The sequence below is a fragment of the Python bivittatus genome, unplaced genomic scaffold, assembly GCF_059951505.1.
Source record: "Python bivittatus isolate LINGU-HERP-01145 unplaced genomic scaffold, Pbiv_v1 ctg000020_np1212, whole genome shotgun sequence".
Taxonomy (NCBI): Eukaryota; Metazoa; Chordata; class Lepidosauria; order Squamata; family Pythonidae; genus Python; species Python bivittatus.
The window spans coordinates 123,215,004-123,242,205 of NW_028277030.1; the positions used below are offsets into that span (position 1 = coordinate 123,215,004).

The 27,202-nt window shown below is 37.0% G+C and overlaps 3 protein-coding genes across 12 annotated transcripts in view; 2 read left to right on the forward strand and 1 right to left on the reverse strand.

Annotated features, from left to right (window-relative positions):
* Positions 1-406, forward strand: part of NINL (ninein like) — a 43,440-nt gene extending 43,034 nt beyond the window's left edge. For both annotated transcript variants that reach the window (XM_088148909.1, XM_025168870.2), the window contains exon 23: positions 221-406. In XM_088148909.1, the coding sequence (XP_088005035.1) occupies positions 221-406 (186 nt within the window). The remainder of the gene's footprint in view (positions 1-220) is intronic.
* The window catches only part of GINS1 (GINS complex subunit 1), a 47,018-nt gene extending 31,784 nt beyond the window's left edge, over positions 1-15,234 (reverse strand). For 2 of the 8 annotated variants that reach the window (XM_088149001.1, XM_088148998.1), the window contains exons 1-6: positions 12,030-12,190; positions 8,665-8,729; positions 7,684-7,779; positions 6,800-6,890; positions 5,904-6,020; positions 5,601-5,675 (exon numbers count right to left, since the gene is read on the reverse strand). In XM_088149001.1, the coding sequence (XP_088005127.1) occupies positions 5,601-5,675; positions 5,904-6,020; positions 6,800-6,890; positions 7,684-7,779; positions 8,665-8,729; positions 12,030-12,104 (519 nt within the window). In that variant the 5' untranslated portion in view covers positions 12,105-12,190. Of the gene's footprint in view, positions 1-507; positions 718-2,427; positions 3,904-5,600; positions 5,676-5,903; positions 6,021-6,799; positions 6,891-7,683; positions 7,780-8,664; positions 8,730-12,029; positions 12,193-15,134 lie in introns of those variants that run through there. The other 6 variants (XM_088148987.1, XM_088148991.1, XM_088148975.1 and 3 more) reach the window with 5 other exon arrangements.
* Positions 15,235-15,266: 32 nt separating this feature from the next.
* Positions 15,267-27,202, forward strand: part of ABHD12 (abhydrolase domain containing 12, lysophospholipase) — a 47,417-nt gene continuing 35,481 nt past the window's right edge. The window contains exon 1 of one of the 2 annotated variants that reach the window (XM_088148947.1): positions 15,267-15,585. In XM_088148947.1, coding sequence (XP_088005073.1) covers positions 15,401-15,585 — 185 coding nt within the window. In that variant the 5' untranslated portion in view covers positions 15,267-15,400. Of the gene's footprint in view, positions 15,586-15,649; positions 16,023-27,202 lie in introns of those variants that run through there. The other variant, XM_088148953.1, reaches the window with a different exon arrangement.

Consider the following 27,202-nt stretch of genomic DNA (forward strand, 5'->3'; position numbering starts at 1 on the left):
TTGCCTTCTTCCTAGGGTGAGAGTGACTGGCCCAAAGTCACTCAGTTGGCTTTATGCCTAAAGCAGTAATACAACTCATGGTCTCCCATTTTCCAGCCCAATAACTTTAACCACTACACCAAACTGGCTCTCTCTCTTCTATATATATGAAATAGCAAAATATATGTGGAATTCTGTAACTGAATAGTAAGTAATGAAACATTGTTCATTCCCTTTTCAGTTTGAAAAAAATGCCAAGTCTAATCTATTGCTGAAGGACCTGTATGTGGAAAATGCACATCTGATGAAAATGCTACAGGTTACAGAACAGATGCAGAAGAGCACAGAAAATAGAAACTTAATTCTAGAAGAAAAAATTTCATCCCTGAATAAGCTAGTTGGAGAAATCACATTCGCATCTCAATGAATTAGTTATTAACTTAATTTACCGTATTTTTCCGACTATAAGACGATACTTTTTTCTAAAATCCTTATGCTCAAAATTGAAGGGCGTCTTATTCAAGGAAGTCAGTCGAAAAGAGAACCGTGCGGTGGCAAAACTGCCCATGCCTTGTCTCTGCGAATGGGCTTCCTCCTATTGCTAGCCTCTAACCACGAGTGAAACTGCCCATACTTTGTCTCTGCGAACGGGCTTCCTCCAATCACGAGCCTTTTGTAACTGATGTCAGCTGATGCTGAACAAACCAATTGGAACGCATCCCATTGGAGGTGGAGAGCCTATAAAGATGTCAGAAAATAAAAATATAAATAAGAGAATGTCTTACTGTGCAAAATTTAAACTGAATGTAATCAGTTTTGCAAAACAGCATGGAAACAGAGCTGCAGAGAGACAGTTCGGACCTCCTCCCACTGAGTGTATCAGGTAAATGTTACCTAATTACTAAATAAAAATGTGATCTGCTTTATCTTTAAAATATTGATTTCTTAATTTTGGGTTGGAAAAATGGGGGCCGTCTTGTACATGGGGGCGTCTTATAGTCGGAAAAATACGGTAAATGAATTCGTTTCCAGTTAAGCTGTTTTAAATGACAATCAGTAGTAAAGACATTAATTGGCCAACTTTGTTCTACATATTTCAGACCCAGTACAAATAAACTCTATTAATTTCTCATGGACAGCACTATATATGGGATATCCACCATTTCAGAGTGGGGAAAATACAAATGCTATTTAAAAAAATAGGAGAGCTAGTAGGGAAATACATTCTTGGGAAATTCTGAAAAGGGAGAAAGATATGGTCTACAGCAATAAACAGTGCAGTTTTTCCAATGGAAAACATTAACAGTGCTTTCTGGATAATTTTCACAGAAACATGATCTTTTACACTGTACCATTTGGGGACTGGACAATATTTATTGTGATTTCCAATTTCTTATCTCCCTGGTTGTCTACACACTGGCTACTATTGTATGTGTGTGTATATATGTATGTGTGTGCGTGTGTGTACACATACATACATACATAGAGTTTTCTGCAAGTGTAAAATATTTACTCCTTGAATTATGTGCTATATTACTTAAACAGAACTGCTGCAAACAAGAACCCAATGGAGCCTCCTTTTTTTTTTTTTTTGCTTTGGATAATATCGGAGACATTTTCATTAAATATCTATACAGTTTGCCCCCACTTGGATTTTAATTGTATAAATGGCTTTGCTAAGCAGGCATATGTTCCTTTTGCTGGGATGGCAGAAAACAAGATATTCATCCTTTGGTTTTAACGGCCACAGCACGTATGTTGTGCCCTCAGTGCACTCTTCACATCTTTAAAAGGAATTTGCTACATTCCAGCTAATATTAGCAGCAAAAACATGATTTCACTGAGAACAAACTACGAGGCTTCCCTTTTCCATCTAAAGGATAAAACTGCTGTATTTTCATTGCTCAGGGACTGGAAGAAAAGGGCTGTAGCTGATTCCCATCCGCAGCCTTGAGGTTGATATAGGACCCAAAACCTGGATCGGTAGATTTCAAGGAAAGCAACATTGCTGTCTTTGCCAGCCAAGTCTCAGTAATACATGCCAGATCCACCTGCTTGTCCACCATCAAATCATAAGTGGATGCAATCTTATTGGATACAGACCTTGCATTTACCGATAGCACCTTAGGACCAGGTGCACCAACAATCTGGCCACCAGGTCCTCAGGCTGGGGATGCCAAGTCAGAAGATGAGACCACCACTAAATTGCACACCGCCCTACCTTGGAATGGCCTAATACTAATACATATAATAGATATATAATAGTTAATTCTAATATAGCTGCATGAAATACTTTCCAACTGCAAACTCAAAGGCCATAATACTTTCAGCCCAAGAGGCCTGGTAACTCAAACACCCACATGAAGTGTAACGTCTCCCGGGAAAGGCTGATACAAATAGGGATGATGCATTACAGGAGCCTAATGATACAGGCTGCCATTTCTCCACTCACAGCAATCTCTTGCAGAGGTTCATGAAAGGGGCTGCCCTGGTAGGGGAAAGCTGTTGACAGAAGGTGAGATGAATGCAGCCCAGGAACCACAAAAAGACATAGAGAGGTCATCTGTTCCCCAACACTTAAAAAAAAAAAAACATTCTACACATAAACTGCTGTTCTTCCCAGCTCCTTGACTAAAATGGAGACATTCAATTTAACCTGGGGGATGTAGCGTTTGTGTCATATCTCAAAGTGCACTTGCAAATGACTTGAAGAGAAAATCAGCCCAATTTATATTTTATGTATTTATCAAAGAAGGGAGTATACTATCAGCTGAGATGCATACCTAAATTTATTTTGATAATTAAATTAATTTGCCTGTTTCAGTCTAGCATTAGGCATAGTAAGGAGGGCAGAGCTCACTTTGGTTGCCTTAAAGGATAATATACTTTGGGAACTCTACATCCAAGTTTGTTCTCCAAGAACGCCACCTTTACTATTTTCTGGACTGCTTGGCTGGAATGGGAATTGAAGACATTGTTTTACAGTACCTTCAAAAGATAAAACATTTTAATTATTTATTTTTTAAAATGTGTGCATCCCCCTTTAAAATAAAGATGCCTTAGTGTGTTTCTTTTTGTCCTCCTATGCTATTTAATTTGTGTTTGAAATTATTGAATGCGTTCATATGAGTTTTAAGTTTATTTCACTATATTAGTGAAAATACACTAATGATACATATATTTCTTCCTCCATCTAAAGCCAAATAAGCTGTTCAAATTGCATAGTTCCAATGTCACTAAAATTACCAAGAGAAGATACAAATCCTCTTGATCAGTTAAAAAACTTATTCGGGAAATTTTTATTACAACTTTGTAGTTTGGGTGGATTCTACCAGAAATCCACTTAAGGCTATCATGGTAACTGAAAACATCACAAAGTGATTGTAGTCATAAAACTTAGATCTACATGTAATATAATATTATGTAAAAAAATATTAAATACTTACAAAGGATTATTACATGATTTCAAATAGCACAAAGCAATAAAAGTACTAGTGAATGAGTGTTACGGCATTTGGTCCATTGATATATTTTTTTAATACAAAAAGTCCAGAGAGGACCAAACAAAGTAACTTTAATTCAAAAAGATATCCAAATATAAAGGTAACAATTGAGACAATGAATGAAGACAATCTACTTGTTTTTGGAGAACGGTCTTCTAAAATGATTGTACGTATCTTATTTTTTCCTCTTCACAAATTATTATTTGTGTGCTTCTAATAATAACTTTAAACTTATTTTGTGTTTTTCACAAAGAAGATTATCAACAGAGAAAATATGCTATTTGGCCCTATTTTGAAATCTGCAAAAATATTATTTAGTTTATGTGTATTTCAACAGTCTTGTAGACACAGTTTATGATAGGATGTGCTCCAGAACTCCTTGCCTGATTAACTGTTCACATTTCCAGCGTGGTAAGAAATGCTAAAGGAAAAAAACAACAACTGTCAAATCTAAGGAAATACTTATGTTCATCTTCTTTACAAAGCACCTAAAACCACAAGACAATGTGAAAAGCAACATAAAATGATCTAAAATGATCTTACATTAATGCAACTATACTGTAGCTAATCCATATACAGTAACAGTTTTCTCAAATGGCCCTCTAGATATTTAGGCTAATAGCCCATCAGCTTCGAAAGCTTAGCCAATAATTGGACTTGTTAGCAAAATCTACAGGAACGTACCTATTTGTATGTTTAATTCTTCTACATTGAAAAATGTTTTCCCACAATAATTTCCCATGAATTCTAACTAGAACATTGAGTTCATACATAGTATCATAAGAATACTTTTTAGTTTAGTTTAGTTTAATATCCACTCATTTAAAGTGAATCTTGCTCTACCACTCTCGATATATCAGGCCATACAATAAATCCTTGATTTAACAGATTATTCAAGGAAAGCAGGGTTGTCTGTTAAATCCAAACATCTGTTAAATCTAGAAATCACTTTTTTTGCCCACCACTGAGTCCTTTGAAGCCATGGTAGCAGTACTTCAGCATCAGCAGCATTTCAAGAATGAAGCCAACATGTCAGCAGTGACAAATACCAACATATACCAAGATACAGAGAAGACAGAACACTAAAATATGCACTGAAATCATCACTCTCCAGTCTACTAGAGAAACAATGAATTTTTCCCATTAATTTCAGGTGATATCTGAACAACAACAAAAAATGTGCACTGCACCTGAAGTCCATTAAATTGAGGGGTCACTGTGTAGTGAAATGCTTGGAAGATGGAATATAATAAAACCTTAAACCCTATTTTTAAGATCTGAGTGACATGAAAAAATGTGAAATTGTAAGGAGAGAGAAAAGGGAGAGGTAATAGCTCAAATGGACTGTAAGATTACTCTGATAAATTCAGATTTTAGTGTGGATGGAGATATTCACAAATACATTCTCCCACTTTATCTAATGAGAGATTTTTCAGTTATTTCAGGAGCAGGAAAAAATAAGCAAGTTTAATTATTATGTTAAGGGTGCTAAATTATTTTCTTAAACTAAGAATTTCTCTTCATGAAGCAAGGAGGAAGGAATAATACATTCCAAGATACACTTATCTGCTGTAAGAAATCATGTGTCTACTATGTTGCATGACTGTCTCTTCTAATCTGCTGTGTCATGGGAGGTCCTGCTCATCCATTTATTTGCAATTAATAATGAAGGAGAAGTTGAGAAGTTTGGGGAAACTATGCCACTTGAATGCAGTCCTTGCTCCAAATCTCCAGTTTAAAGGCTCAGATTACAGGTGAAGAGTAGGCTCTTCCCATTATTGAGTTGATTATTCCGGGCTAGATGGATTTTTCTTGTGTGCCTTTGAGTCAGTCTTGACTGGTGATGAGTCCACACAGTTTTCTTGGCAACATTTTCAGAAATGGTTTGCCATTGCCTTCTTTCTAGCGCTCAGAGAATGTGACTGGACCAAAGTCATCCAGCTGGCTTCCACATACAAGACAGAATTAGAATTCATTGTATCCTGGTTTCTAATCCACTGACTTTAACCACTGACCTAATAAAGAACAGCTTCTTGTATTCCAAACTGTGCTAAAACCAAAAATCAACTGTTTCCATCTTTGTCTTTAGTTAACTGGACCCTGTCTACTCATAAATACCTGGCTATTCTTCTTCAACAGAATTGTTGTACCATCATCAATCTCAAATTCTCCATAGTCCTTCAAACACCGAACCTGAAGGAAAAATAATGAGTAGTACATTCATCATTACTGATAAATTAAGCATAAGCCTGTATTAAGAAGTTCTGCTATTACATAAAGTATGTTCTCTTCTGAGCAGCATAATGAACTAAATTTAGCTTTTAGTTGCTATTTTAAATAATTTTGTATATTTTGAAGATTGATAATGAACCAAAGTTTTCTTCTTTAATAAAACAGTATATAATCCTCAGTTTTACTTACTTCAATGTATAAGTTTTTTGGGGGTTTAATGTCTTGTGTAAGATCAAGGCCATCTCCTCCTCCTAATGATCTCATGTAGGTAGCCAAAGACTTTTTATATTGGTTAAACCAAAGCACCTAGATATAAAATGTTTAATTAATCATGAAGTTAAATACCACTTACATGCTGTCAAGCTAGATGTATTCTTCCTAACTATTAAAAGCCAAAACAAAAATAACGGAATGAAATCTGAAATCTCAGAAGTCCAACTAAACAACTCATCAGTTTCTAGTTTCTATAGGTCATGTGTTGAACAAAGTACATAATTGGCACTGAGCTTCATTTGAGAGTAAATTTCTAAATATTGCCTATTCTTAGTATACCTGAGAATTAAAAATGTAATTCCATCTGCCTAATTAAGTAAAGCCCCAAATATTCTGGAACATAAATGTTACAATAGGTTTATACTTTACACAAAGTTATGGTTTGTTGAACTCTATTTTACTGAATAAATCACAGCTAGCTATATTTACATATGATGCTAAGCCATAAATTTTGGTTCATAAAACCATAATTACTGGGTTCATACCATATGCTAAGTCAAAATCAAGCAATCACACCAGGGCTAATGTGCTATACAAACCCAGCTTTGGTGTCCAATACCAGTTATTCCTAAACCTTCCATCTTTAGAAAACCATTTTCTCACTGACCTCACACAATTGCTAAACAGATTCTGTGAATTACTGAAAATTCTACAGTGTGTTTTAAGAGATATGCTGATTTCAAATTAATTTAACATTTGTAGATAATATACTCTATGTATATTCCTATACTTACAGATTGTTCCCAGTCTTTTGAAGCTACACACACACACACACACACACACGTGCGCGCACACACAGAGGTTTAGCTTACTTCATCCGCTGACATATGAAATCGGACAGCATTTGGCAAGACACTACCATATTCCCATCTAAGTGCCCGGAGGCGAAGTAAGCGGTCATACCTAAATGTGGTAACAGCAAAAACAGATGTTATTTAATTCACTACTGCACACTGTTACTAATAAGGCTATGCATCACTTTGGATTTGAAGGAAAAAATGGTGATTTGGATTGGGTGGGGACACAAATGTAACTTATATCTGCAATTCCTTAAATCAAGTTCATTTTCCCCATGGGATTTCAAGTAGCTACAAAGGATAGCTGCACAATCCCAAGAAAAATACACTGCTGCTTTAAGGAGTTGCAAACAGGTATGACATTCTCATCCTTGTGCACTCCGAAACAATTTTTTGGTTTCAAATCCAAATCCTATTTCTCATCAAAATTGTTGAAATTTAATAACTACACAGAGTTATTACACAGAGATAAAATCTGTTCTAGTGTTAGAAAGAATGTACTGTACAGCTCATTCACTGTGCAAGAAACCACAAATACAGTTGCAGCTGTTTGGAACACCTGCAAAAGCCCTTACCTGGAGAATATAGTTAATGAACAACAAGACAATTAATTGTGAATGAGTCTCTTACAAGTTTGTATGCACAATCACTTCAATCATCAAGTAACCATAAGCTGATAAACTATAAGTAGATCAAACCTACATATTTTCTTTAACAAAAGCTATTTACAGAGTATATGCTTGCCATATACTTAACCATATACTTAACCATATCCAGATATGGTTAAGAATCTGAACTCTTACTTGCACAACTCCATTAAAAATATCAATCTCAAAAGTGAAAGAATCTGATCTTGGAAGAATTGGGAATTATTTCACAGATGACCCCTAGAAACTTACAAGTATGCAACAATACATCTTCGGTTTCTCAGCAGAGAACAATGGCGAAATTTGATTGTTGTAATCAACTCACTGTGACCTGATTTGGCTTCATTTCTGGTAATAAGAGTAGGAGAACTATATTAGCTATATATATTTTGAAATCAAAACACACATACATGAGATTGGCTCATGCTGTATTATTAGTTTATACTTATTTTATGTGCTTCAGACAGCACAGAAATTTCTTCTCAATTTTGCTCTGAATTGCAAAGAATTCAGGAAAGGACATTTTTGTACTGAAAAGATCTATAGAAGACTGTTCCCACAAGTCCTCTAGCATGCAGTTACACTCTTTTAGGATTTGCGTTCATTGAAGTGAAACAAAAAACATACTTCTGCTATGTCTCGTGGCACACATATCTTGGGGGAAGAATAATTTATTACTTTGCAAAGATAGAAGGGCTTTACAAGCAGCCCTAAGCCATCTCATCACTTCTACTATTCTCTAAAATTCAGCACAAAAGGAAGTATATTTCTTTACAGTGACATGGCATCTAGGCCATGTTGTACATTTATTAGATAGTGGCATTGAATGTGTACTTCTATCTTTCCCCAAAATGTCAGACTGTACAAAAAGATGTAGTGGAAATGAAGTTTACCATAATGGTGTTTGTCATTATTAAATCAAGACATTTACTGATTCCCGGCAAAAATACAGAAGTGATTTGACATTGCTTTCTTTTAAGAGTTTTGTTTGTTTTTATTTTACTTTCCAATCTAGTTTATATGCCTGGCATTCCCTGGTGGTCTCAGCCTAACTAGGCTCAATGCTGCTAACTTCTGAGCTCAAACAAGCTGCTGCCTGCTTGGACTCTGGTGGCTATGCTTAACTGCATTTCTTTTCACGCAATAATAAAATGTGAGTTATATCTTCATTTCTTAAATCTTTCTTTTATGTAGACAGATTAGTACTTCTTTTATTGATGAAACTTAACTTACACATCAATTTGGTTCTGTTCATACAATGCTTTCATCTCTTCAAGTACTTGTCTGATTCCATCTTCCTGGAAAAGAAAAACACCAAATGCAATGATCATTTATTAGCCTAATTAATTCAAGGAAAATGTTTCAACAAATACAAATATATTTTTAAATATAATTTTTATTAAAAGATTTTACATAAGCTTAAAAAATTACAGAAAGATAAAATGAAAAATAGAAAAAAAGAAAAGAAAAAAGAATAAAAGAAAAGGTGAAAGATAACAGAAAAGACAGATATCTAAAGAAGTGACTTCCAATCTTCTTTGCAGCAGTTACAAACATAATAATTACAATCTCCACTCTCCCAAATTACATATCATGGTTCTATTCTTCCCATAAACAAACCTTTTTAATCAATAAATCCTGAAATCACCAATTCATTTTTATGCTATTATCCATAGCAAAAAGTCCATAAAGGGCTTCCAGGCTTTTGTAAAAGTAATTGTTGTCCCCTCCTTAATCAAACCAGTCAATCTGGCCATTTCTGCAAGCTCTGCTATCTTCATGGTCTATTCCTCCATTATGGGTATTTTTGTATTCTTCCATCTTTGTCCATATAATAACCTTGCTGCAGTTACCATATATAAAACCAATCGCCCATGAGCCTTTTCTAGTTGACTGTCCTTAAGTCCTAGTATGAAAAATTCCAGTTTCATCTGAATATTAATTTTTAAAACTCTCTGCATCACCATAAGTATTTGTGTCCAATATCTTTTTGCTGTTTCACAAGTCCACCATACATGATAAAATGTCCCTTCGTGTTTTTCACATTTCCAGCAGTGATTGACTGAGATACCTTACTGAAAAAAATGTAGAGACAGCATTGGTTGCACTAGCAGATGACCACTGTTTGGACCTGGAGGAAGTGCCCCCATCCTGGTCCTTTGAGATCTCTCAGGAATCTTCAATACTATTAACTATGATATCCTTCTGGACTACTTGCGAGAGTTGGGGATTAGGGCACCATATTGCAGTGGTTTGTCTTCAGTGTGCAGTTTCAGTTGAGGGGCAAGGAGGAGAAATTGGCCAGATGGCTACTCTCCTGTGGGATACTGCAAGGGTTGGTTCTTTTCCACTCTAATTTACAATTTACATGAAGCCATTGTGAGAGTTAATCTGGTGGTTTGGGGTGCAGTATCATCAATATGCTGATGACACTCAGCTTTAAACTACTATCCCAGACCGGACTAATGATGCCACTGAAGTCCTGTCCTGGCATCTGGAGGCTGTTGGGGTTTGGATAGGAGAGAGCAGGTTTAAACTGAATCCAAGTAACACATAGTTACTATTTGTCCATTGAGGTTCTTTGTTTGCCCCAGCATATCTCTTGATGGGGTGGCACTAAACATAAAGGATCAAGTCTACACAGTGGGGGTTTTTTGGACTCACAGCTCCTGCTAGAACAGTAGATGGAGGCCATGGTCAGGAGGGTCATTTTTCAGGTTCAGCTGCAGGACTCATACTCTCATCAACATCCACTTAAATTACTGTAACACACTTTGCAAGTGGCAGATTTTGGGGATCACTGAGAAATTGCAATTGGTTCAGACTGCAGTGACCCATACGCTGACTGATATTTGCCAGTTAGCACACCTTACGCCACTACTGTGGGCTGCAATGGTTGGCAACAGGCTTCCTAGTGAATTTAAAGTGCTAGATTAAACTATAAACCCCTATAGCTGCAGGACTGCATTATTCCTTTGGAATTGGCCAATTTGATCTACTATGGAAAAACTATTAGTAGTATCTCACTTTAGGGAGGTGAAGGGGGCTGAGGCTCAGCAATGCAGCTTTTCAGAGACTATGCCAGTCCTTTGGGCCTTGATTCCATCTTAGTTTAGTTATAGTTTGGTTTCATTAATTCAATTTTATTCTGTTTTCATTAGCTTATGGAGTTTTTATTTTGATATTTCTGTGTGTGTGTGTGTGTATTTGTGTATCTTTCTTGTGAACTGCTGAGAGTCATAATGGATTTGGTGGTCTATAAATGTATAAATAAATAATAGTTTTTAAAAAATGTGCTAAAGGATGGCATTGTACTTGCAGCATCCCAGCATACCATTTTAAATTATTAAATATATTAAAATATATTAAATATTTAAAGAAATATTTTTAGGTTAGGTGAGCAGCTAGCCTGGCAAGCACCAAGTGAAGTGCCTATCCTTGTTTTAAAGTTTCATAAAAACAAAAGTTCTGTGTCAACTAGGGGATTGTCCCATTGATGTTCAGCATTACCAATATATACAACTGGAGAAGCATCTGGCCTAACTGCTGAGGAAAAGAGGAGTTTAGATCAATATTTCACCTCTCAGGTGAGACGTGCATTTTTTTAAACCTGGAATTTTACGAAAACAAGAACACTTAATTTGATCAGACCACTAAGTACACTAAGTACAGAGTGAGATGGCTGGTGACAAATTTGAAATATAAATAAATAAATAAAAGTAGCAACCTAACCTTTTCTTTTGAATTCATTATGAGGGTTGAAAAGGAAATAATGACACGGTATCCTTCAAATTCTCTGTAATCTTCACATATTCTCTATCCATTATACATAATACATTGCTTTTTAGTAAGGAGATGAGAGGATACAGAATGGGGTCCTATGCACATTTGCTTTTCTGAGGGAGAGAGGTCCACAGTCATTCAGTTGTTGGACTACAAGTCTACTATTGGTTGGAGAGAAGGAAGGGATGCTAAGGAAAGCTGAGTTAGTGCCAGCTGCTCAACTCTGTCACCTTTACTTCATTAGGACATCTCTATAAGCTGCTTCTTGACAATTACCAGCAGGAGAAAATATGGTTCCAATGGGTGCTGAAAATCTTCTCCCTCTCCTTAGATGATTTTATTATGCTGATAACTCCAGAACGAGCAGGTGCTTTTTTGTAGCCACGGTCCAAGGTGGGAGCTGCTGCCTAGTAGGTGATGACCAAGGGAAACGAAGGGCAAAAGCAGTGAACTCTACCTGAGTAATTGGCACCATATAGGCCTCATGCTACTGCAACTCCCCAGTCAGTCCGGTCAACGGCTGAAACTGACGAAGGGTAATGGGAACTCTAATCCAACTATCCGGAAGAAGCTAGGTTGGGCAACGCTACAGTACGATTTAACTGTGAGAATCTTCTGCAGAGATAATAAAGCGAGGTGATTAAATACTGTAAATAAAAGGTCTGGAATAATATCGATTCAAGGCTGAGCCTCGCTCTGTCAGAAAAAACGGATCGGTTCGCGCCTCGCTCTCACGCCAATCCCCTCAAGACTTCCCCGAACACAGCGGACTACGGAAAGGCGAGGAAGCGAAGCGCTCGCACGGCAAAACTTACGTTGAAGGCAGGAAGCTGCCCATCGCTCGCGCGGCAGAGCTCTCGGACGAGCTCGGTCGCTTTCTCACAGAACATGACAGCAACCGGAGCCACCGAGCTTCCTTCGAACCCGGCCGGCGGGCGGGCGAGCGGTGACTCGCGCCTCCGTACTGCGCGACCAATAGGAAGACAGGACTCATTGGAGGGATAGGAGGGAGAAAAAAGAGCCCCTCCTTCTGCCACTACTCATTACGGAATAGAGGAAGGGACAAAACGCGGTACTTCGCAGGAAACTGGGAAACCAATGAAATCCAGGGCGGTACTTGGGATGATTTAGGATCCAGTCACTCCGTATTCTTGCGACTTATGGGCCCTAAGTGAACGCTGAACTATTTCCATCAGAAACATTGCTTTTCGCTTTTCCCCCAATAACATCTTCACAGGATGATTTATTTCAACTATACTGCTCATTTTTTAAAATAAATATTCACCTCGCAAAGACACACACACACAGATATTCCGTTGGAACTGTATATACTATCTGGCGAGAATAAGCTTTGTTCTAGATATAGCTATCTGGCTGCAAATAATATATAGACATATTGTCCATATCACTAAGCAGATTCACTACTGAAGCTAGTGCCTGGATACATTTGTGGATACTACAAAACTTGCTTTTACTGTGATGTGATAACAGGATATTTGAAACTATATATTGTATACATAATGTAAAATATGTATCACAAATAATACTCTTCGTTCTTGTGGATTATGTGTAATTTCTGTTTATGGATATAAATACTACGGGGAAGTACAAAAGCACATGAGTAATAAAACGGTAAAGTTTCTGACTCCTAGTGATTTCATGGACATGTTTATGCAGTTTTCTTGGCAATAGTATAGAAGTGGCTTGTCATTGTTGCTTTCTAGGATGTTTTTTTAGATTTTCAAGTGTAATCTACACTCTTTTTGTTCCTGGTGGGCTCACATACAAATACTATCCAAGTCTGACCCTTCTTAGCTTTTTGAGATCACTTAAAGTCAGCAAGATGCTATCGACCTTGTTTTTGTGGAGTTTTTCTAATTTTGGTTTATTTATTGGTAGAGTTGCTGGCAGGGAAACAAACATAAGTGCCAATGTAATGCTGATATTTAAACAACGATTCTAATAAAGCTTCACAAAGGAGAGGGTATCAGTGGCTACTGGTTAGTAACCAGAGAAGTACTAGAAGGTGCATGCCTCTGAATACCAAGAGCCTGATACTGCTCTCATGTTGTATTTACAAGCTTTTTAGAGCCATCTGGTTGGCTACAGTGGGAACAAAATGCTGCAACTAAGTAGTCCTTTGGCTTGATCCAACTCCTATGTTTCTGATATGCTACATGTTTCTTTCATTGTTTTTCTATAACAATACACATGGCTTTTAAGCATTAATTTGGAATCCAACTGGTACTAAAGTTACCTCTGCAAGAATGTGTTCTTGGCTATTTCACTTTGTCCTACCTGCTTGGTAGTGACTCCAAATGATTTTTCAGTTAAGTGGCTTTTGGTACAGGATGTGGGTCTTTTAGCTTTATGTACATAAAGCATAACCCTCCACCATCAATCCACTTTCATGGCACTGCATTCCATTTTTAATAAAATTTTACACAACATTATTTTCAGGTACAAATATTTCTTAGTCAAACTGAGATATGCAGCCTTATCTAAAAATCTGATCCAATATTTTATCAGGGAAAAATGCAGCTTAGGCAAGGTGGAAAACAGGCAGTTCTACTGGAATTCTAAGCCATATCTTCTTACATTTTTGAACAAGAATAAGTGAAGTTTATTCTCTCCCATGAACTATCATTTTTAATCTTTGGCTACAATCCTATGCAAGTTTATTGAGCCCCCACTAAATTCATGACTTGGTTCAGACATGATAAAGCAAAAAATATGGTTGGGCTGCAGGTCAATATGAACCAGGCCACTATGGCTTCTGCAGCTAACTATGATTAAACAAACCATTGCTTATGGCATGATATGTGAATCCAATCAATGCTATTATTGCAGTAAACACATTCACATAATGTATTTTTTGTCCATGGATGGATTCTGAGTTCCACATTATAAGCACTACATCACTTGTGTTCAATGCATTTTAATGACTATTCAAAATTCACTGTATTTCTATTGTCTTTCAGAAGGGATCAATGTATTTCAAGGGTGTTTTTCTACCACTTGTTTTAGTATATCTGGGAAATCTGTCCCTTATAAAATGGTGAAATGTCTCAAATTTTATGGTGCTCTATAAAAATGTAAAAGATCAACTGCCTCTGGCTTTTCTCCAGTTGTGGCTTAGCTACAACAATTCCATTAAGCTGCAGTGAAGTGATAGAAAAAATGCAGCACTGTTCAAATGGCTCACCAGAGGAATGGCTTTCCCAAAATGTCATCTAGTAAATTGGGTTTTCTAATAGCTTCTATTGTAGCTTTTAATTATATAAGAATATTTATAATAGTGTTGTAATTTTATCACTTTTATCACTTCCCCATCTTGTTATCCTGCGGTGCACACTGTAAATAATAAAACAATAAACAATAACATATTGATTTGTAGGCCAGTCAGGGAGCCCTTTCTGTTAAATACAGGGGTAAAAATACTTTTAATACCTGCCCTTGAATATTAGGGACAGTGACAATGAGCATGTACAAAACATTGTTGGCAATTTCCTGGAAATTATCAGAGGTTATAGTAGATGATCTTTGCTTTCCATTCAAGCACTACAACAGCAGCAGTCTGCATCAGGTACACAAAGCATGACCCACTTCCACACCTCAGCTGTAGGATGAAAAAAACCCATGGTTTATATGATATTTAGTGATATTAAATCTGGGCTTCAAAGATCCCCACGACCCCGAGAGGCAGCAAACTATTTCGTTGCTGCCAACTACTGGTGGTCCGAATTTTTGCAATCCCAGATCTGCAAGCTTTCAGTCTCAGACAGGAAAGTGCAAATTCTAGAAAAACAAGCATGGGTTTTCACCTGCCCTCCATATCTTTGTACTTGCATAGCGCTCGTTGCACATACGTAATTATTTTTAGTGGAAGAGGGGTCCTCGTATACTGTACCACATCTTACCGCACAGGAGCCATCTTTGATGTGGGCAACTCAGTAACAAAGCCGAAGAAGCGATCATTCGTTCTATCAGTCGTTGATATGTAACGCGTAGCAGATCACGTGGGCCGAGCTGCTTCTGATTGGTAGCACGCGAGAAGTGCTGCTATTCTCTCGGTTGTCGGGTTGTTGTTGATATAATGTAGGCGAAAGGAGCGTCGGGTTCGGGTCAGAGGCGTCTTCCCTTAGGCGACTGGAAGTGGCACCGCCCGCGCGTTGGCACCGCCGGCATGAGAAAGCGGAACGAGTCTGTCACCTTGGAGCATGAGCGCTTTGCCTCCTCTGCTCCGGCCTCAGCCGCCGCTTCGTCTTCCTCTTCCCAGTCGCTGGATAAGGGCTTCAGCTTGAGACCCAGCCCGCGTTCGCCCAGCGCCCAGCCCGCCGGTGACTCTGGAATGAAGCGGGCACTTGGCAGGTGAGGGACATCTCTGCTCTGAGGAGAGCCGTAGCATAACGGCCATCCCCTCGGCTCCTGGCAGCCGGGGCAACCTTTCTCTGCCGCCCTGGCACCGCGGTCCTCGCGAGCTCGACCTTGGCCTCGTCTCCTTGGCAACGGGCAGACCATCCGCTCAGCGTTGCCGCCGCTGGCCGCCGCTTCCCTTCCTCGGCCTTTGCTGTTGCGGTCGCTGGCCGCGTAGCTCCCGTTTGCGATTTGCGGAGGAATGTCCTTGGCGCTCTCCTTTCTATCCTCCGCCTTTCCGTGCTCGCCGTGGAGGATCGCGCTAGGCTGGATGGGGGTCGGGAAGGGACTGGCTGGTTCCCGACTGTAAGGGCCCACCCTGGAGTTTGTGCTTTTACCTCAGAGCGTTTCCGCCCTTACTGCTGCATTCGGTTTACAAGCTGCGACTGAAGGTCAAGTAGGCGATCCTGTACTGTATATCGGGGTTTGGCAGGCCATTTCCAGTACTGTATTTTGCGATGGGGCGGGATGGGGGTGGGTGGGATAGAGCATAGGGAACAGCTTATGCCTAGGAGAAGAAAGACTTTACAGTCTCAATAGCTACTCAGCCGAATTTGTCTTTAGCTTATAGCGTGGGATTGGAAGAAATATATATCTACTTTCAAATCAATTTATTTAAATTCTGAGATGAAATCCTGAAGCTTTCAAGACTGCCTAAGCTATCAGACCATATGATAGAATTAAAAATAATTGAAAGGCTTATAAAAACATATAAACTGTTCTTAACTTTTTGTATGTGTCTGTCACATCTGCATCTTTTACTACATTTCATACACCTCGTTTTTCTTTATTAGATTTATAACCTGCCTTTCATTCAGGAGCTCATGGTGGGATACATAGCGGACATTTCTCCTATTTTTCTGCAGATCACCTCAGTACAAAGCTGCTTGAATGCAAACACATACCTCCTGTTTTAAAAACACTTAGAATGTTTATTTTTTTCATATTCCACAAACATGTATTACTCAATCTCTGCTCCTTTTTTTTCTTTGGGTGATATAGCTTGGTCTGTGTTCCTCCCATTCTTGGATGCAGCCTCAAAGGTCTGGATACTGAATTGGTACTGAATTGTTTATTTTGTTATTCTTTACCATAACAAAAAAGGGGAAATTAATTAATTGGAATAGTTATGTAACATTTAATTCATTTAATTTTAATTAGATTTAAACCATTTTAATTAAACCATTTTTCTTGGTGCCACACATTTTTTTTCTTTTTTCTTTTGTCCTATCTCACCAATTTTTTGGTCTGTGAACCTAAGCAGCTCATTAATGGGCACAAAAAAAAGACAAAAAAGGTGCATAATCCTGATGTGAAATGTCAGCTATAACAAATATTGCTACTAGCATGTTATCATTAGTCATCTTTGTTAAAGAAAATTTGAATTAATGTTTTCAAAGTTAAGGAGTGGAGGGTTCTTTATGTCAGAATAGTATGGAACTTCTGTGTGATCCTATGTGTGTGTATTTTAAAATATACTCTGTTGAATTGAGTGAGACTTTAGACTATTTCTGCAGTTAAGCAAGGCACATTTGGTTTAAGAAGAGAAAGAAGCACATTTGATATTTGACACTCCCAGTATTGAGTTCTCAAGAAGCAAATGATCAGTAACTTTTCACTGATATTGGAGACAGCCAGAAAGCTGAACATTTTTCAGTGTTACTGTTAGAGAGTAATTCAGTTTTAGAATTGTGGCTCACAAACCATGCATGTTGCTGTATTAGAGCTAGGCAATCTTATTACAGCTTAATATTAGTAAAGGCCTTTTTTTTTTTGGTTTACCTGTTACTCTGCTAGAAACTAATTTTTCTTCTAATCATTCATCAACCTTTGATCACCTGCTTCCATGCCATGTAGTTCAATTGTGAGTGAGTAACCAAAGTTGTCAAGATGGTTGTTACCATTCTTCTGCAGACACAGTGTCTGCAGAACCTCAATGGTGAATAAAAATTAAATTTTAAAAGTTTGTGAAGTGTTGTAAAATTGCCAAATCATGCAAGATCTAAATTGAAAAAATATTTTGAGATTTGGCAAAATGGAGATTATAATCCATTTTTAAAGAAATATAAAGTCCAGCATTTGAAAATAGTGTGAATCCTAAAGGTTTGTTTTTCCTTCAGTTTGTATTCTGCATCTTCAGATCCTTTCTTTTTAATATTGGCCCCAATCAAATGATATCGTAGGATCACTTTCTAACAAATTAACATGGCTAAATAATTGGTAGAATATATGGTACAATTAAATCAATTTTTTCTTAGAAATAAGCCCTACTCATCTCACTGAAACTTATTTCCTAGTTACATAGGCTTTCAGATTTTAAAATGTAAAAGTTACATTTTTATAATTAGGGCAATTTTAACAGGCTTTTTTTTGAATCAGTGTTCAACTATTTACAGTTTTTATGGTTTTCTGTTTCTGGTGTTGGTTTCATCTGAGTATTGTTAATCCTCAGTTCCATTTGACTTCAAGCATTGTTACATCTAATAATCCAAATAAGAATACCTTAAATATTTTATTTATTAAAAATATTTGCTAAATTTAAAGAAAAATATATATTATAAAAATATAAGTTCAGAGATCGTCAAGGATGCTTTTTGTGGAGTCTCAATTTGTAAACTAAGAAACGGGGGGTTTTTTGTGTAGCCCCCAGCTTCCACTCAGTTGCTGCTCATTTCTCATAAGTAAAGATAAGTAAATCACTAAATAAGAAAGGAAGAAGGAGGCAGATAAGAAAGGATGTTTTCTTTCTACTTCTGGAAGAAAGTGGCTGAGAAAAACTTGGTTGTGAGAGCTCTTCTCTTTTCTGTATTCCAAAAATACCAGTGACAATGACCTTAAAGTGCTGTTATCTACTGCTGGCAATGTAGTTTCATTAGCTTTGATTTACAGGTGCTGAAGTAAGTGAATTTAATTATGCTTGAACTGTAGTCATTTAGCTGAGGGGCACTGTAAGTGCTTTGGTAAGGCCCTTCATTTATCAAAACTAACTTTTATGTACAAATCATTTCCATATTTCCATAGTCTTTCTCTGTAGCCAAAATTAAGCCTAAATATGTCTAACTATGTCTGTTCACAATTATGGTATATTTTTCCCCTGATTTTTTTCATCTCAGTTCTTTTTCTCTGAACAGTCATCCTTTAGTTTCTAAGGGTAGTTACCCTTTTAAACCTTTTTACAAAATTATGTCTAGATTAGTGGCACTATAATATTTTATGCTGCTAAATTAAAAGATAATTCAACTCAAATCTATCATGATATGGTATGGTCAGGGGTTGATGCAAATGTTATATCTTTGTGCTTTTTGGCATTTATCTTAGATATGATTGTTTGATAGCTTTATTTTGTTTCTAATTTTACACAGGGTTTGTCTATGGTTGTTAAAATCTTCATCCTTACTTTGCATTCTGTTTTATAGGCTGCATAAAATGAAGCACTAAAGTCTTTGGGTTGCTAAGATAAGCCAAAGAAAATAAACTTAACACTGATCTCTGTGGCTATATTCTTTCCATCCCAGATGTGTAATAGTTGTAACCACCACTGGGAGTAATTATTCAGTGTTTATACAAAGATCTTTAAATAGTTAGAACAAGTGTTCTTCTTGCTAAGGATTATAGCTTAGTAGTAGGCACATCTTTTGTATGCAGAAGTTCAATCCCTTGGTAAACTCCTGGTTAAAAAAAAACAAAATTCCTCATACCACTGTTTGAGAAAATACCTAAATGAATCTCTAGAGAGCCTCTTTTAGTTACAGTAAACAGTATAGGCTGATGTTCAAATACATTGATTCACAGTGGAGCACAATTCCTTTGTGTTGATTCGGCAATTACAGTTCAGGTTCTCTTTGCTGCCCAAAGGATCTTTTGCTGGGGAATTGGACTTTGAGGATATACACCCTACTTCAGCAAGGAAGCAGTCACACTGTATTTTTTTTTAGTAGAGAGCACTTTACCATTTCCTCAGAAGCTTTGGTTCAGAGAGCTCTTGCCCCTACCCCTTACAGCCAAAATCTTTTTGAAGAGGATGGAACTCAGCTCCATGGATATGTGCTGCTAGGTATATATACTTGGAATCCAGCTTTATTCTTTCCTGATGAAGACGTGCACCTTGTGTTTTACTTCACTAAATATTTCCCTTGCAGTAGCTGAGAAGTTTACTTTTGCCCACACGTCTCCTGTTACTTTTAAGGGGTATAGGAGATTCTTTTATACTGTATCTTTATTTTTCTGCCAGAACTAGGGGCTGTGTCTTTCTTGTCTGATTTTTTTAGATTGTTTGGAAAAAATTATCTTTTGAAATACCTAAAGGTTACGGTTATTTCTCAGTGCTGAGAAATTTTATGGTTACATTGTCATATTTTAATCTTATAACTGTCTATAAGCTACTGAGAGGGAGGTATGACTGGAGCAGCATATACGCTTGGTGAAAAAGCAAATTTAAACTTCCTTAAAGGAATGAGGAACATTGACATGGAAATACACTGTTAGTGTCTTTACAGCTCAAAGGAGGATAGACTATATTGTATATAAGGGTAGTGAAACTAGGTTCACATTTTGTCATGATTGTGGCACTACTCCCAGTTTTGGCAGTGATCTGCTGGTAAACCACAAAGGAAGTAGTTATTTGGTGAGAGGCTTGAGACCTGTAATTATGATGTGGAAAAGAATCCTGTGTCTGTTCCTTTCTTTCTAATACAGCTGAAGAAATACAGCTGAGAACAGTGTGATGTTATGAGAGATCTTTATTCTATCTCCTCTTTCAGTTTTCCAAGATTCTGTATTTTTTAAAAAGTTGTCCCATGTTAAATAGTGACTTTTTAATTCTGCATGTGCTTAATATTACTGCTTATTCATTAAGCTTAAGAATAAACATAAATTTGAAGACCATTTTTATTTTGCCAAGGTCACTAGGCAAAGAAGTGTTAAAGTTGGCTCCTCTTCTAAATCACAAATGACCAATATAGATACTGTACTTGTAACTTTTCTGGAGTGATTTATATGGCTAGATTAGGTAACCTTTTCAGAAATCATGTTTGCTGTGATTGAACAGATTGTTGTGGTTGACTGTTGATCTGTTTGGCACAAGGCAAGGTCTCACTGAACTTATTTACGTTGTAAGTTTGATGTGAAATCTCAGTTGGAACTGATAATGAAATTGTAAATGAATCTAAATCTATTAATTCAGGGGTCTCAAGATGGAAGTTGCAACTAACTTAGAGGAGATCACTTTTTTTTTTTAAAATGTTCAGATACAGGCAAAGTGGGAACATCAAAACTTATTCCTGCGTTGCCTAGGCAAGCTTATAGCAAGCTTGTATAGGCCAAGCAGTGAGCAGGTTTGAAAAGATGGGAAAAGCCATAGATCTGCTATCTTTTAAAATCATCTGCTATTCATAGCAGCAGAAGTTAATGTGTCATGGCATCCAAAGTGTGAAAACCTCTGCAACAATTAGAAATTTGGAGTCAGAAGATCTACAGTAGGGAAGATGGGCTCATATGAGGCTAGAATCTAGGGACAAATAAAAGTAAGTAGGAATGCATAACTTGACTGTTTGCTAAAATAACCTTTGATTTAGATGAATGAAAAGATATGGCTAAGGGAGGTTCTGGAGAAGGAGTTTTTTGAAGGTGGAGCAGAGAATGGTGAATGGAAAAGGCATGCATGGTCAGGAATTGCAGGAATGAGCAAGGCTGAAGGTCAGATGTGTTGGTGAAATGAACAGCAAAATATTTGGCTTCAGCCGAAAAACACAAAAATTACGAAGAATGTAAATGTATATGAATAATTTTTCAAAATATTTGTAGTATTGTGTAAGAATACAGTTAATTATTTTAGCAAGGCTGCAGTCTTATGCCAATACAGTGAAGTAAGCTACAGTGCATATAATGAAGACTTATTTTTAAGCAAACATACTTAGGGTGATACTGTTAATTGCATAGTAGTGCCTTAAAGCTCCCTTTCACGGATTATTACTTTGTAGCAGTGAAAGATGTGCATATGCAAATGATGCTATGATCTAGACCAGTGTTTCTCAACCTTAGCAACTCTTAAGATGTGTGGACTTCAACTCCCAGAATTCCCTAGCCAGCATGTATACTCTCAGAAGGATGACTCATGATGGACATATTGTAGGTGAGAGGTCAGACTAAATACAATCCATTTCAGAAGGAAATGGTAAGCCACTCCAGCATCCTTCCAAGAAAACCAAGTGGACATTCATAACCAGAATAATATAAATATAATACTGGAATATGAATCTCCCAAGTCAAAGGTATCCAACAAGCAGAATTGCAGAGGGCAAGTATGAGCAGCACTAATGCTATGATGTAGTTGGATTAAAAGGATGTCCAGCTGCTACTGATGTGGCCATAGGCAAAAAGAAATGTTGAAGTTGCAAGTATCAATATATCTATCAATCTATCAGGGATTCCTAAAGTTTTTGCCATCATACCTCCCATTAGTTTAATCAAAATGAACACATATGAACAATGAAAACAATACAATGAAACTTTGGGAAAGGTAGATTTATTGTAACAATGTAACTAAAAGGTTCTTCACACCTCACAGGTACAGCTCACCATTTGGGAAACCCTGATATTTTATTTATTTATTTATTTATTTATTTATACACACACACACACACACGTACATATATACATATATACACACACACACAATTTCAGAACTATGAACTGAGACAAACTTATGTTGTCAGAGTAAAAATGTCAAGATTGAACATTGGCATTCTTGAAATCAGTGAATTTCAATTCAAATGTCTTCTTTGTCACTACTCCTACACTCTGAAATAGCATTCCTTCTGAGTTCTGCATGGCCATGATTCTTTTGTCCTTCTGGAAGACCATAAAGAGCTGGTTGTTCCAGTAGGCAATGGGCTGAAGGCTTTTATGATCCCATTATTATGCTATTAGTGTTTTAATTATTGTATTATATTGGGCAGTTGTTTGCTATTTGGTTTAATAAATTGTGTTTTTAACTTGCAAGCAAGTTGAGAAGCACACAAATGGTGATCATGTGACCATGGGATTTATTTATTTATTTGTTTGTTTATTTAAGCAATTTATATGGCCGCCCAACTCATGGTGATTCTGGGCAGCTTACAGGAATAAAAATCCCAAATACAAAACCCACTCCCCCCCCCCCAGCAACAACAGTACATTTACACTAGCGATTTGATGGGCTCTGGGTTGACCTGTGATCCCCAGGCCCACTGGCAAAACCTTGTCTTCAGGGCCTTGCAGAAGGTGAGGGCCAGGCTTATCTCTGCGGGGATGATGTTCTACAGGGAGGGAGTTGCCTAATTTCCCTTAATTATTTGCCAAAATATATCTTGGGAGTGTGGAGTAGAAGAAATAGAGATTGGAATTGCAATTTCTGTGGAAAACATCAATATCAGGTGATAAGTTTGTGATACTTTAACTGAAGAAGACTTAACAAATCTCTTGTTGAATTTGAAAGAAGAGAGTGCAAAAGCTGGTCAACTGTCAGCTGCTTGATATTAAAAAAAAAAAATCCAAAATCATATCAGTGGGCAATGCCAACCCAGTGCAAATTTGTGGAGAAGAAGTTATAGTAATAAAAGACTTACTTTTTAGGCTCAAAACCTCACTGAGATAGTGACTGTAGTTATGAAAGAAAGGCGCACCTACTACTTGGGAGAAAAAAGCTATAATAGAGGTAGGCAAAATATTGAAGTCCAGGGACATTATATTGACAGCAAAGGTACGTATGGTCAAAGCCATGGTTTTCTCAGTTGATTTCCCAGTTATAAGGCTGTGAAAACTGGAACATCAGAAAGGCTAAACCAAGAAAGAAATTGGTGTCTTTGATTTGTAGAGGTGAAGAAAATTGTTGGGGTTACCTTGAACCATAAGAAGAATCATTCAATTCTACATGAAGTAAAACCAGACTGCTCACTTGAAGCACTTATAATAAAGCTAAGCTGGCTACATAATACAAAGACAAGAATCACTGAAGAAGACCTAATGCTTGGAAAATTGAAGGCAATTTTAAAAAAGGCATAAGAGAAGGTGGTTAGGTATTATTATTGATGACACATGTATGAGTTTACAAGATCTCAAGCAGTTACTGACAAACATTCCTGGTGAAATATCTATCACATCGTGAAGAATTGGAAGGGACTAAACAACCAAATAAATTAACCCTTAAGACCCCCAATTTTAGTTTGCTAGAAAACCCCACTTTCTTCAAATGACTTCCAAAAATCAGTTTAGTTTGTTTTTCTGTTTCATTTGCTAATTTGTTGTCAGGTTTGCCTGAAATACTTTGATGTAAAAGATAATCTATTTTTTTTAAATGTGAATATTAAAAGGCTCATATTGCCAGGAGTTGCTGGAATGAACAGGGCTGAAGATTATGTGAGCTGTTCATAGTTGGCTTCAAGCTTCTAATTTTTAATGCATACTAGACAACCCTGTGACCCATTGTGTCATCCTTTGAGAGAAAAGTGGTGCACTCTGATGTGGCCAGAATGAACATTAAATTTTAGGCTGACCATATTTTTCTTACCCCAATGCTGGATGGTCCTGTGATCATCTAAGAAGAGTATATATCATAAATAGAAAAAGAATTCTAGTGGCAAACGACCCTCAATAATAAGTCAATATTTACTTACCTAAACAGATAAACAAAATGACCACAGGCAGGCAAAAAAGCAGTGGGAGAGGGAGTGACTTCCAACTTTCCTGCCAGCTTCCCCATTGACTCTGCTTGTGGGAAGCTGGCAGGGACCGTCGGAAATCACAATCATGTGACTGGGGGGACACTGCAATGGCCACAACTTTTGAATAAAACTGGTCTGAATATCATGGAAATTTCAATTCCACGGGAATAATGGGTCCCAGATTTTTTACACATTCTTTAAGATAATGGATTTTAGGTACCTTGATTCAAAAATTGTTGCGGTATAATGCACTGTTTGGGCTAACTTGAGGTACAAACAGATAAACGCAATGAGACTTTTAGTAGTATATAGATGAAATATGTAGAATAATCTGTTACTGATTGTCATCTTAAATGAAAAATCAACTGCTGATCATAATATGGTTTTTTTAAGCATAAATGAAAGATAATGGTTTTATAGGCAGAAATACTGAATAATCTCAAATCCTGCTTAGTCAATTTTTTTAAGGACAGCTATACAGTTTTTTTTAAAAAGTTTTTTATTTTTTACAACAAACACAAACATACATAAACAAACAAGAACATAAAAAACATAAAAACCATCTTCCATCTTAAACCGTGTGTCAGCCAGTTACCAATCATTTGTGCCATCCTTTCATAGTCTTCACTCACCATTTATATAGATTCTCATATCATCTATCCAACATATATTTATATATTTATCAGTTATCAATTATTAATCATTTGTGACTAGTCTATCTATAACACCAGCTTTCTATAAGATTTGTATCATTTTTGTCCATTGATTATATATATATATAGTAATTTATATCAGTTTATCGAGTTTCTATTATATAATTTCCTAATCTATTACATTACTATATCTTTTCGTCCAACCATTGATAAAACAAATCCCATATCATATAAAATTGTTTGTCTTCTTGCTCTCTAATTTCAAATGTCAATTTACTCATCTCAGCACATTCCATAATTTTCTTAATAACTTCCTCCTGCATGGGTACTTTTTCATTCTTCCAATTCTTAGCAAATACAATTCTAGCCGCTGTCAAAACATTTACAATCAGATATTTCAATTCTTTACTGTATGTTTCCGGTATAATTCCCAGTAAAAATGTCTCTGGTTTAAAGTCTATATGTTGTTTTGTCATTTTTTCCAACCATGTGTGGATTTTAATCCAATATCTTTTGCCTTCTGAACATGTCCACCACATATGGTAATATGAGCCGGGTATCTGATGACACTTCCAACATTTATCGGACTTGTTCTTATACATTCTCGCAATCCTCGCTGGGGGTAGATGCCACCTATAAAACATCTTATACAAGTTTTCTTTATATGCAGTTGACATTGTCATTTTATAGTTTTGAGACCATAGTTTTTGCCACTTCTCTAAATCAATTCCATATCCAAAATTTTTCCCCCATGCAATCATTGTTTCTTTGACCTGTTCTTCCTCCATTTTAAATTCTAGTAAATGTCCATAAAGTTTTTTAATCACCTTTTCATCAGTACCCATCAAAATTTTATCTAGAACAGTCAGCTTATCATAGATACCTTCTGCTTTAAAATCTTTATCAAATCTAGATTGTATTTGCAAATATGAAAACCAATTCATTTTTATACCTTGTTCTTCCAACGCTTGCATAGTTTTAAGTTCACCCTTTTCATTAAATATCTCAGTATATCTAACTGTTTGTTCCTTTTTATATGTTATTGGATAAGAGAAGGCTTCGATAGTGGATATCCATTGTGGAACTTTTAAGTAATATTGTCTTCTTGTCTTCTCCCAGTTTAAAAACAATGCCTCTCGAATATAATGCCTTCTAAAATAGCCCTGTGTTTTCGTTCCCTTATACCATAGGAAAGCATGCCAACCCAACAACAGGTCATGTCCCTCTAAGGTCAATAATCTATTATTTCTTAAAGTTATCCAATCCTTTACCCACATCAAATTTGTCGCCTGGTAATATTTCCCGGGAGACGCGGTGGCGCAGCAGCTTAATGATGCTGAAAGTTGCCGGCCAGAAATGGTTGACGCTTCAGCGGTTCGAGTCCAGCCTTCGCGTTAAACAGGGTGAGCTCCTGTTTCCTCCCCAGTTTCTGTCAACCCAACAGTTCGAAAACTTACGTGAGTAGATAAATGGGGACTCTCACTCCGGTGGGAGGAAAAATGCTGGCCTTGCAAAAAGGAGTTGGGAGCAGTTGCCGGTAAGCGCGAAAAACCGTGCGCGCCCGAAAAGGGCGCGAAGCAACGGAAACCCCGCCTCCTGCGCTCGCCAGCTGGGCTCTGCCCTAGGAAGGAGGCTCTGGCAAACCACTTCCGAAAAACAATTGCCTTGAAAACTGCAAGGACTCGTCCAAGCAGTCACTGCAGGGTCAGCAATGACTGAGCGCAGACAAAATATATATGTATGTATGTATGTATGTATGTATGTGTGTATATATATGTGTATATATATATATATATATATATATATATATAAATAAATAAAATTCCCAGTTAGGCAAGGCAAACCTACCTCTTACTCTTGCGTCTTGTAGTAGTTTAAGCTTTATTCTTGCTTTTTTACCCTGCCGAATGTATTTCAATACAATTTTATTTAAGTCATCAAAGAACTCTTTCCCTAGACGAATAGGAATTGTCTGAAATAAATATAATATCCTAGGCAATATATTCATCTTAATGGTGGATAGTCTCCCAATCATTGATAATTGTAGGTTCTCCCATTTTGTCAAATCTGTTGCGATCTGTCGTTTGAGTTTAACATAATTATCTTCCTTCAATGTACTACATCTTGGTGTAATATATATCCCTAGGTATTTAACCCTGTTTGTGACCTGTATTTCTAGGACTTCTTCCAGTTCTTTCTTTCCCCTTGCTAACATATTCT